A 12664-nucleotide genomic window follows, 5' to 3' on the forward strand; every position below is an offset into this window, starting at 1 on the left:
TGTAACCTATGCCTGCTGTGCACTTCTTACATATCTTACCAATCATCCCCCTTATTTGGAGTCACTTACATATTAATCTAAAGTTTCAGTGACTGTACACCTTTGGCCTTGCCCAATGCATTAGCACATCTGACTGCTTCAGGCAGGGAATCTTAAATAAACCAAGTCGTTTACCTTATGTAAGGCAGGGGTGGTGGAGGGCAGGAAAGAGGGTAAAGGAACAAGGATTTGTCTCTTTACAATACTAAATGGCCTATGAAAGCCAGAAGGCCATATTACTACTATATGCAGCAACATGTGAATCCATTAAATTAACTCTCTCTTTTCCTTTTGTTACCAATAGTCACAGAGGTAAATCACACAGTTCTAGAAATCCACCAGTAGAACAATGATGTGCCAACACAGCCCGTACAAAAGCAGTTTGAATGCACTAACTAGGCAAGGCATCAAATGTTACATGCTGTTTAACTGTAATTGAGCAAAACTTAGCAGCAGTATTTACAGCAGCCAAAGTCAGAAGCAATTAAGAAAACCAAATCAACAGCAGTTAAATGACTAGCAGTAGGTTTTACCTACAGATCTTACAATTTGTCTATTTTAATTATTAGTTTTCTTGATTTTGGCTTTCTTAATTTACATGTTTTTTAAAGCATGCTGCTGTTTTACTTACCCTGAAGATGGATGCTGATATTAGTGCTTGCTGTTTCAATGATGAGTCATGAATGAGAAACATGATTATATTTCTTTTTACTGACAATATTATACAAGTAAGTGTTTACAATAGGTATACATCTGCACAGGCTAGGTCTTCACGGGCCAAAAGCCCTTCTCAGACTAGGAAACAAGGGTTTCTGCCTTTCAAAGACACATGTGCATGGACACTGCAGTCTTCAGGGAGGAAAGAAGCCTTCTAGAGACACTGCAGAAGCCCATGTTTGGAAGGCTGATCCTGTGCATGCGAAGCAATGTGGACTTAATACCTTCTTAGGTTTTTCTAACCTTATTTCACTGTAACAAGAGACATAAGAAGTCTCAACTGGCAGTCATAGATATGTCTGAGTCAATTGTGAAGTGCAGGCTCTGTGTTTACATTGCTTACATCAAAGTGCTCACCCTGGCATAGACTTAAGGCAGGTTCCAGTGCATCCTTGGGAAAAAAGCTTGAGCACACTCATGCCTGAGTCTCCTTAATGTGTTTTGAATGACAATGGCTGGAGATGAGATTTTGGTTCATACTAGCTGAAAGCTCCATATTCAGCCACGTGGAAGCTCAATTCTTTGCCTCCGTTACCCTGTCCTCTTAGAAAGATAGGTATACAGTACTGCTTACCTCTCCATACTGTTAATTCTTCCATATATCTTTATCATACCTCTTGTTATGTTTCTTTTCTGACTGCTATTATTACCATTTATCATCATATACAAGTGTTTCAGTGGCCCTGTTCTTTCTCATCATCCTCTTCCCAGTCTCCTTAATCTGTGAGACAGACATGACCAAAGTTGCACATGTTAGTCCAGGTGAGGATGAATCATTGCATTATATTATATAATGTATTATAATATCTTTGATAACATCCTCTGCCCCACTCTTAACATTTTATTGTTTGGCTGCTGCTACACACTGATCAGAGGTTTATGCTGAAAATAGGAAAGCCATACCAAATCTCTTTTTCTAAATAATTAGTGTTAATAATGAATTAAATTCAAATTACATCTTTTTCCTAATGGGCATTACCTAGCACTAATTTGTCTGCCACTGTGCTGTCTTAAGCCCTTCTGAAGAGTCATACTGTACATGGGCAAAGTGACCACGGGTTTAGCCATGAATGAAACAATGCTGAGCATAGTTTGTCTGTGGCCATATTGCTAGCTAAATCATGTCCAGTGGTGCTTCATCTGTCTTTGATGCTCAAGCCCTTTGTCAGCAATGAGTATCTTTCCAAGTGTACAGAAATTTAAAATATTTATATGTGTGTTTCATCTACTGGATAGTTGAAGATTAGGAAGAACAAAAAGGAATCCTTTAGCTAACAGAGTTGTTTGTTTAGATCCAGAGGAAGAGCTTATGAATTCGGCACTTGAAGGTTATATAGTTTCTGCAACTGTGTCATTATTGAAGGGGACATAAATGGATTTACACTAGATGATCACCTTTGGTTTTAACCACCAGTATGATTCTGTGACAAAAGGAAAAATAAAAATTGCATTCATCGTTATTTTAGTATCTATTGCCGTTTTACGCTTATTAAACCATTTTATTTTGCCCAGGCTAAATTATATCAGTATAGTAACAAGTCAGTCAGTTATTATGCTTTAAAATAATGTCCAAGAGCTTTGGTCCACTTTATTTGGTAATACATAAGTGAGACAGGTACAAAAATGCAATGTTATTCCTTTAAGTTAGCACAAACATCTGATAAAAGAATAAATAGAAAGTGCACTTTAAGGCCTCGATCCTACAAACAGACACATGACGTGGAATCCTTGCCTGCATGTGGGGCACACAAATGTGCACAGGCATATCATCTACTTGCAGCATCAGGGCCTTTACATTAGTAAAAGTATAGCCAAGATTATGAACTACAGTTCACTAGTTACAAGTACCTTTCTAGCCTCCAGCAGATTGCATTTATATTTGTAATTTTTTATGAGTTTTTCACTAGGTTTCCCAGAGTGTGCTAGACATCACACAAACAAATAAGAAGGAATCTGGGAACGTGCATATAGACACTTTAGCTTTGAGCAGCAATTCATCTAAGATTTGAGCTCTGGCAATGGCCTGTTTGGAGGAAACCACCATTAATCCTACTGAGAAAATGTCCTTGTTATTCAGAAATGGTTGAGGGTTCTAAGCACATATCTGTATATACCATTCAAAATAGTTTCGTATTTGCTGTTCTCTTTTTTTAAAATATTATTGTTATTTTCATAATGGATTTTTTTTCTATCCATACCTATGTCCCATTCTTTCTGTATCCTGTTTAGAGTTTTTGTATATTATAGCTTATGGTTCCCCTCCATGGTGTTATTTTTTACAGGTCAATGGTTCTCATCCCAGAGACCTGACAAGCTAAAATTTGTTTTAAAAGTCCTGTGACAATTTAAACAAAAAAATGAGTATCTTTATTTATGAGAGAACCATTTCTGCAATTAATTATAGATTGTCATATTTCAGAAGAGGAGAGGGTAATCAAACCTTCCTTTCATTTCAGTATTTTGCTAAATTTCATTCTTATATCTCTTACAGAACTTATTTTAATTCTATCCCATTTGACTTTAATCTTAAGCTTTGCCTTCCTACTTTCATTTCTTATGTTTGCTCTCTTTTATCTTAAATTGATATCTTGCAGCTTTTGCTATGTAATTAAAGTTCACATGGTTTTTGGCTGTCTTCTGAAAATAAATGTGAATTTAGATTTACATGTTTTCATTAGTAAAAAGATAAACAGTTTAACACTAGGCAAAATGGTGCCCTATTCTGGGGACAGGTTCTGCTGCCTTTATTCATTTTTCATTAGCAGTTCAAGTAGACATAGATATTACATACAAGTGTTCTCCATATAAGAGCGGTAGAACTGGTCTTAAATGATTTTTCAACCTTCTTGGTTTTTTTTATTTTATTTTATGTTTGAAATTGAAATTTTTAAGATGCATTAGCCATTTGAAAGGTACCCAGAAATTAGCAGTAACGGTCATGGGTGGGCTGCCATTACCTTTTATTATTTGGTTGTGAAATACCTAACTCAATGGGGCTACAATCTTGAATGGAGCCTTTAATCCTTATTGTAATTTGAATAAATAATAATAAAACGCCCTACTTGATCAGTGATCTACAGACACGTGCTTACTTGGACAGACATAATGCTCTGGCTCTTTTCATTATGGCTTTGTTTTGAAGAGTACATCCATGTAAGCTTTGTCCAGATCCATGGATTTCTTCTGCATTGTTGCTCGCAAATGCTCAGGGAGCAGCCTCCTACTTCTCATCTCCTCCAAGACAATATCATCCTTGTTTCGAGGCCTCTGGGTCCTAGCATCCTCAAGGGCACTGTGCACGTCCTGCAGTTTCATCTGAAGCCAGTCCTGTCTCTCCACAGTGTGCCGATGCTCTCCAAGATTATGCATTAATTGCATCTCACTCACTGATCTTTTCCTGTACAAAAGGAAAGCAAAGATAGAGACTCATCATGGCCCTCCTTGAATTCTTGGTCTTCACACAAAAAACAGGTTTGGAAACTCTTGGAAGGTACTGCAATACGGAGCTGTAGAACCTATCTTTCTAATTTATAAGGGATAGAGTGACATCTGGAGAAGAGAAGAAGGGTGGATGGTGATTTGTTAATGGTAATGGATTTATTAGTGAGAAGACAGCAAAAAATGTGAAGTAATTCTGTTTTGTAACAATGTTGTTTGGCTACAATAAGTTTATCACTTATTTTAGCTGTTGTAGTTGAGCTCAGGGCTTACATGATAATAGGTAACATTAATAAAATTATGGCACTTATTCAGAGGTAGTTTTCTGTGAACACTATAGCTTAGGAAGCATGATTTCCTGTGGATTTGTGTCTCAAGGCTAACTGATGTTAGTGTCTAAGCAAGTGTGAGTTCCAGCTAAAGATTCTCCTAAAACTGGTGCTTTTATAAAGACGCTCTCCTGTGTAGACCCCCAAGTGTCTAGCAAGGGATGCAACTTATCCAGCTAGGGAAATGCTTATATGATTTTTCTTCCTGTACTCAGCTGCCTATTTTTCAAAAAATGCATAAGAACCAGGTGTATTTGAGATCTCTACTGTTATACATAAAGACAGAATTGGGCCAGTTTGGCTTGATGTGGCCAATGGGTTCCAAAGTGGGGATAGAAAGACTCACACACATATAAACTTCTATGCAGACAGAAAAATTGACCATTTTCTCACGAACAGCTAAAATCATCCTCCAAACTTCAGAAGTGTATGACAGTGTACTTACATCATTGGTCGTCCATCTGACTTCGTAAAAAAACAAATGGCATATAAAATGATTGCAGTCTTGGCCAGATTTTTTATAGAATTCATTTCGCCTATAAAGATAGAAATGAATACATATGTAAATGTGTATTTCAAATAATTTCTGTTTAGTTAACTCAAAAGAAATTTAGTTTAGAAAAAAAGATAAAGACATCAGAAAAGTAACATTGAAAAATATTTTTCTCGTGAAATGTGTTAGAGCAAGGAATGTAACTGTAGACTTTATTTCTAATACTAATTTTGTGAACAGCTTACTGTAAATTCTTAGGCAAGTCTTAAGAACTTCTGTCAGCCTCAGTTGCCCTGCATCATCAACATATCAGTACCCATCACTTTGATACTAGGGTGCAAAACACCATGTCACTCCAATAAAGTTATTAGTATTTAGAAATCATTTATACTTGATATGCTCCAAGTGTGTTGAAATACTTGTATATAGCTATGCAGGTGAATTTTTTTTTCTTTTATCTATTTCTTGTGTGTCACTGAGTTGCACATTCTCTAGCATGAAGAACTTGACACTGTTCTTCACAGTTCTTGCATAGTGGCATAACTCTACTGAGTTATGTTATTCCCCACTGAATTACATAAGAGAAATCAGAACTGAGCCTCCCATTTTTTCAGGGTTAATACTGCATTGCCAGTGTTAATTCTACTCTGCTTAGTATATCATCAGCAAAACTGTCACCTGGGATATACTTGAAGAGTACTTAGTGCTGATGATGCTACAACAAGCAGAAATAAAAATGTCCAAATTTCAATTTCCAATTTGGATTTTCAGTATTGACAGCCAGAAAAGGCATCTTTTTGTTATAACTTAAGCAATTTGTGACAGAATAACTGAGACATAATAAATATAGAACTCCACAGCGCTATTTTTGCAGTATTTTCTACAGATTTACTCTAGGTCAGAAAAGCATTTACTACACAATATCTTGCATGAGAATATGGTTATGCTCCTAGCAGTCCATCTAACTCAGTATTATGAATTCCGTTGGATTCACTTAAGATATTTCTAACTCACTCTCTCAGATTTCTTCATTTCACAAATCTGGTTCAGATGATAGAATAGTTTGATCTTACTTATATTTGTTTTATGTTTAAGATAGTCAGAAAAGAAGCTAAAGTAAAAACTGAGTAATGAATCAATGATAAAATCAGTCTTCTAGAGAACTTGGAAGTAAAAAAGTATACTTACCAGACACTACCTTAAACAGATTTCTGGTTTGGGTATGTCAGCAGCTGACTGTCCCTTGATGTCAAGTATATTTAAAGACTACTGAATTGGTCTAGTGGACCCCTTAAATGTTACTTTAAAATAGAGCTTCTAAGTAACTTAGAAGCCCTTTTATTGTCTCAGTTGATGTCACTCTCAACACACACCCTCCTGACCCTCATGTACCCACCCTCAGATGCTTTTGTTAATTGGGCATTTACAGAGAAAAGAAAGATCTCAGCAAAAAGAAAGTATTCTGGGTAACTGTGAAGAAGTTGGACTTTTAAATTCAGATTCCCTATTATGCATAGCTTTGTGCACCAGCTAACATAATCTCTGAAGCTGTAAAGATTTTCAGAGAAAGCTTTGTCATGTTAAATGCAGACAGGTAGAGCCTAAGATTATGCAGTGGGGTTAGTGATCTACAAATGCAAGCTTAAAACAAAATATTGAAAAGCTAATATTTGTAATAGCTGCAGGAAGTGAGAGTAGTCATTTTAGATCAGATACTAGGTTTCTTTGAGAAAGAATATGCCGGAGAAGGGCAGAAACCCCAAAGTGATAGAGGATCATTTCCAAGGTGTTTTTAATGCATAGCTGGTTATACTAAAAAGTTTTTAAAATATAGTGCTAGACTCTCACTGTCCTGTCATATATGCCTATGAATATCCCTGAATTACTCGAACGAGCCAGATATAATGGAGGCATTTGAAGAGGCTGTGATATAAATTAGTGCTTGGAAAAGAAAGATAGAACTCTTTGCCTACATTCTAAGAAATTAAATATGTGTAAATCAGCAATCCTTCCCCTATGTATGAAGAAAGAGTATTTTTGGCTGTCAGGTACTTTTCCTATATTACATGTTTCATCTGGGTTCCGGCATGTTTCTCCAGAAAAAAAAAGTTTACTTCTGCACACTTTAGTACACTATTGGAAGCTATCATTGCTTTATCAGAAGCACTGTTTAGATTATGCTGTATACCTGTAGTATTTAATAAAGAGATAAAAGATATGTTTTATAATATTCATTTACCCGGGCAGTATTCTCATGGGGAAGAGAAAGGGAATGAAAGAATATTATAACCAGAGGCTCCGTAAAGCTCTAAAATGAGCTCATGGTTCTCTCAGTAAACAGTAAACTAAGAAGTAAAGGAACTACTCACTTAAATGATTTCAAGAAAAAAGGATAGAGATGGTTTCCTGTGTGATACAGTCAGTTGTCACTGTGCTTCCACCTACACACAGAGAAAACTTACAGAGGTTTATGGGGCCGGTATGTTTTGCTAGGAGATTTGTATCTGATCTGGCTGCTAGCAATACTAACTTAAAGGCTTTAATAAATAAAAATGTATGAGGGACATGGAATGCCAGGAAAGGATTTGAAAAATCTCTACACAATTGGTAACGAAAGGCACCATTTTTTAGATTAAACCATAATAAACATACACAAAACCTTCAAAGCAAGGCCTCAAGGCAGTGTTCTTGCAAAGGGCTGGCAGCCATTTGGAACCTCTAGCGTGTAACAGCAAAGCCTTAATTAAAGGCTAAGCATTATAAACTCTAGTGTCTGTATACAAAAAAAAAGATGTTTTCATATAAACCAAGAGCAACTAATAGCAAAAATTGGCAATAAACCATTAGCAGTGATTGCAAAATGAGTATTAGCAGACCTGGGTTGCAGAGGTTATTCTTTTATTGTAGTTGCATTCCTGACAACTCACATGTAAATCCTGAAGAGAGACCCCATTCTAGGGATTTGAATAAAATTGAGATAGAGAAAACCCGAGAGTATGATCTTGTAATTCTAAATACTCTGCTGGCTTCGTACAAATATCGTCTGTTACAGTAGCTGCCCTTAAAAAAGATGTAATTTTAGCTAGCTTATTTGCTGCATATCTAGTCTTTATGACAATGGTGAAATAGGATTTCTTATTCAATGTCATTTTTATTCAAAGGTACTAAATTGGTTGCTCCTTAAATGTCAAACAAAGATTGCTAAACTTGAAACGTGAAAGACATTTTTGTGTGTGGAAAAATATGGAAGACAAATTAGAACTGTGCTATTTGCCTCAGATGAGAGAACATGCAAAAAAATAAGAAAAATATGAAATATATACCCCAATATTTGTCAACTAAAAGGGCTTATGATAGTAATTATATAAAGATTTAAATTAGAGTTCAAAATTGGCATAGTTTCTTTGTATACACAGAAAAAAGTTACTTACTTGTTTTGGATTATTACCCCTGATATCCAGAAGTGTTATTATTTGAAAATACAGCTGCTAATACCTTATCCGGTGTGTGTCATCTGTATTTGCTGAACATGGCATATCAAGCGTGGGAATGACAGATAATGGACCAAATGAATGTCATTCTTTTATGAAATACTGTAATTGTGAACATTTTTCTTCAAACACAATGTATCCACTGTCTAATGGTCAGTAGAAAATAGTATTGAGCTTTTTTAGAAGATGCTTAAAAAAGATGGAGGTTCATGTTCAGATTCAAATTTTTCTCTTTCTTAAGCATCCTTTTAACAAATCCAGATCCCTTTTGGGCGGTACTTAATGGAACAGCAGAACCCAGGAAACCAGTGCCAACCCCTGCTGAAACGCTGTTAGGTAGGAGGCTTAAAACCAGACTACCCAAATATGTATTCAGAAATGTTATAAAGGAGGTATATAAACCCTTATGAAACAATGAAAAAAAAATATTATTTGCACTACGAAAAAAACATCTCATGAGCCTTTGTATGTGTAAGACTAGGTATATAAATACAATGGCAAAATATGAGTGAAAAAAACCAAGTTTCTTATGAAAATATCCTCTGCCAGTGAGGTGCCCACAAAAGAGGACAGACCTATAGGGGTCAATTTTTGTTTCTCTGAGAACAGGAGGAAGAAAAACAGAGTGGATTCTGAGTTTCTGTAATTCTGAGATTCTGAAAACTGCAGGCGATGAATGAGCCAATGCATCAAACAGTGGGAACGACTGAATAGAACAGTCCAGAAGCTATAAGCCATTAGATGTTTCAGGTAGCTACCAGACAAAGGAGACTGATTCAGAGATCGATTGCAAACAGTTGGTTTATATGCTGCATTATCAATACTGAATTTTCTTTTCCTTTGGAAGAGGGAAAGGTGAGAATGGGTAACTTTTTATGAGACTTGGGTTGAAATATAATAATGCTTGGAAGATTCTGGTTCAAGGTTGTGATTACTTCTTCAAGTATGTCAGTCAACTGTCTCAGGCTAGAGAGAGTTCTCAATCATCGTCAAAAACAAAGAATGCTATACTTGAAGTGAGACAATATAGCGATATACTCCAGATTGCATTATGATAATAGCTAATTTATGACATCAGGCATTATAGTTGTAGGCACCAAACAAGGGAATGGCACTTGTGAAGGAGAGGGCAGAAAAACTGAAAATGCTGGAATCATAGTGTGGGAGAGAAGAGCTGACCACAGCCTTTTCCTCTGAAAAGCCTTTTCCTTGATCAGTCATAGAAATACTCTTCCCTGACCTTCCCTTATAGATTGAGTAGGTACTTTAATCAACTGTGCATGAAAAAATCTCTGTGCTGCTTTGTTTGCAGGAGGCGTGCCACCTTGCTTTGAATTTGTGCCATTGAATGTAATCGGACTCCAGGGCTGAAAACAAGTGGGAAGCAATTAGACAGATTTTACAGACAGGTAGGTGAACAGTGGCTGCAATTCTGAAAATACTGAATTCTGTACAACCTCCTTCTCATACTCTATCCATTTTGCCAGGAAAAAGGATTATACTGCATCTCAAAACTAAACACATCCTGAGGTACATTACTGGATTATGGTTAGATGATACAGTACTTCCTAGTATTATACCCTAAGTGACTAGAGCATATTTTTCACGAATTAATTGTATAATCTGGTGTATTAATATTCCTGTAGAGCTCTTAATCCTCTAAATTTGAGTTAAGGTTTAAGTTCTGAAGTCAGATTATTTCTGTGTTATTTACAAAATCAGGCTTTTGCCACTTTGCTTATTTCAGCGGGCAGTTCCAGATAAAATGCATTCTAACCAGAACTGTAGCTAACAGAGTATTAGTAGGTCATTGAGCAAGGGAACAAAGTAATTGGTGACACACTGGATGACTGGTGAGGCAACCTTTCTAAATGTGTGCAAGGAATATTTCTGCCTTGACACAATGAAGATCCAAAGTGACACTCAGTAAACTCTTCAGATCTTCATTTGATTGACAAGATTTGTGGCTTGTCAAATACCACAGCAGCGTGTTTGGTAATTTATGTAAGTAATGTGGGGTATCCTCAGGTGTTCATTGGCTTCCTGCAACTAGATGAAGCTTCTATCACATGCCAGTTTCCAATTAGATGGAAAACTACAAATGGCCTTATATGAAAATCAAAAGATAGCATAACACAGTTTCAGTTTATGCCCAATCCGCTTGATACAATGCATTTTTAGCAGCTACTGGTAAATGTGAGTTTGGAAACAATTGCTTGCCAGTATATCTTTCTTCAGTTATGTAACATCCCTCATCTGAGAATCACAATGTTCATGAATCTCCTTGATTTCTTTGTGAGAAAAATAAATATTGGTGTTGTTTCTTTATGTTTTATGGACATTTAGGGAAAGACAGGTTAAATACAAACATCACTGAGAAGATCAGAGAGAAAACAAAAGCTGGTAGATTCTAATCCCAATCACCTGACTTTAAGTACACTTGCTTACATAGTTAGATAAACTAGACACTGTAATGATAACTGTGATCCAGATTATTTCTAGAGTTTTCAGTGATTAAATGAATCACATATGGTGTCTAAATGGACACCTGTTATTCTTTTTTTTTTTTTTTTGCCCTGAATTTAACATATCCAGGTTATAAGATAACAAAGATATCCTGCTTATCATGGATTTTCTCTCATGACCTATCATGGACATGCCATGTTTTGATGATATGATCATGAATGTATGAGTGTTTGCTCTCTGCATGCCACCCTACACCTTGGCTGCATAGAGTTTCATATAGCATTACATGGCTGTTTTGAAGCCTAAATGGAGAGCCCTGCTTACCTCATCTCTCTCTCATGAGAAGAATCTGAAGCTTGATGAAACAGCCCAGAACAGCCTGGAGGAATGCTACAATGGCTGTTAAGGAAAGTCATGAAGATGAGGTACATCTTATTCTCCACAGAGACATTTTTCAGTGGTCAGTAACAATAATGCTATTTTGTATCAGAAACAATAAGAAAAGCCTTGTTTATTTTCAACACGTACATACTGACACATTTTTAAAGAATGGGTGGGTGTTATGAATTGTGGACTTGATGTGTAAATGTTCATAGAATTGTATATGAAAATATAGATGTTACTTCAGATTTTAAAGTTCTGTTAAATTATTTTACAATCAATGATTGCTCAGTGGAATATTAGCCCTCATGACACTGAAACTCCATATTGTCAATGTTTTGCTGAATACATTGCTATAATGAACAATACAGTGTCTTATAAATGCATTTATGACCTTCTTCAGTAGATAGCAGGCTGGTATAGTACACAAAACCGCTGTTGGATCATCAGAGTTTTGGGGTTGAAATATATATATACACGCACACACATATGTTCATCTATAGGTCAGAATGTGTACTGGCCTATTACTTGCTCTGAATGCTTTGTGCAGGCTTGAGTTCTCTTTTAACATGAAATGCAGTGGTAGCTCTAATGAGGGATCATGTTCTTTTTTTGTCATCCTTGAAACTGACATGGAATCCCTCACCAGCCACCCAAAGAGACGAGTTTGAGGTGTACAAGTAATCCCAGGGGGAAATGCCTGTAACACGGGGGACAGCAGTGAGTCTAAAATCTTCCCCTTTTTCCAGGATTAAGCACCTCACTCAAGACTTCAGAATTCAGGAACTTTTTCCTGAGAATATATCTGCACACTTAGGCACAGGCACATACAGTCTATAAAACTCATTATTTTAAAAACAATTAATGCATCTACTAGCAAAGGTTTAAGTAGTTAAATATCAGTAATTATTTCATCCTAAAGGTGAGCTGGGGAGCAGCAGATACCTGCAAGTATCTGGTTTGACCTAACAAAACCAGTGTAAGAGTGAATGTGCTAATTTTGCATAAAATAGTCTTACAAGACGCAGGATGATACAGGATAGAACAAAGAAGGTCTGCATGTTTTATACAGGCAACCACATATTTTCCTGTTCTTTCTACTGAAAAGACATTTCAAGTTCATATTCCCATATTTTTTGCAGTCACTGCAGATGAGCAGATAATCTCCAAGTAAGCAATCTGGAGCTTGATGAAATCTCATGGGAATGACAAGTTCAGATTACAAACAAATGATGACATTTCAGACCTTTCCTTCAATTCTCTGAAGGCCCTGAAAAAATCAGAGTTCATAGTATGTTAGTTGAAAAACA

At 36.2% G+C, this 12664-nt stretch overlaps 1 protein-coding gene across 1 annotated transcript; it reads right to left on the reverse strand.

Moving 5' to 3' along the window:
* Positions 1-3879: 3879 nt before the first annotated feature.
* Positions 3880-5063, reverse strand: PTH (parathyroid hormone). Its single transcript, XM_013957858.2, has 2 exons — positions 4969-5063; positions 3880-4153 (listed from the first exon to the last, which is right to left on the reverse strand). Exons 1-2 carry the CDS (start codon positions 5052-5054, stop codon positions 3880-3882), a joined length of 360 nt encoding a protein of 119 aa, XP_013813312.1. The 5' UTR covers positions 5055-5063.
* Between the last annotated feature and the right edge of the window lie 7601 nt (positions 5064-12664).

Source organism: Apteryx mantelli, chromosome 4 (assembly GCF_036417845.1).
Source record: "Apteryx mantelli isolate bAptMan1 chromosome 4, bAptMan1.hap1, whole genome shotgun sequence".
Taxonomy (NCBI): Eukaryota; Metazoa; Chordata; class Aves; order Apterygiformes; family Apterygidae; genus Apteryx; species Apteryx mantelli.

What these genes read in the sequence shown, in the direction of transcription:
- PTH (XM_013957858.2), bottom strand. Translation starts at nt 5,054, where the DNA reads ATGAATTCTATAAAAAATCTGGCCAAGACTGCAATCATTTTATATGCC. An exon ending in TCAGATGGACGACCAATGAT is followed by an intron (nt 4,154 to 4,968) that starts GTAAGTACACTG and finishes CCTTTTGTACAG; the next exon opens with GAAAAGATCAGTGAGTGAGA.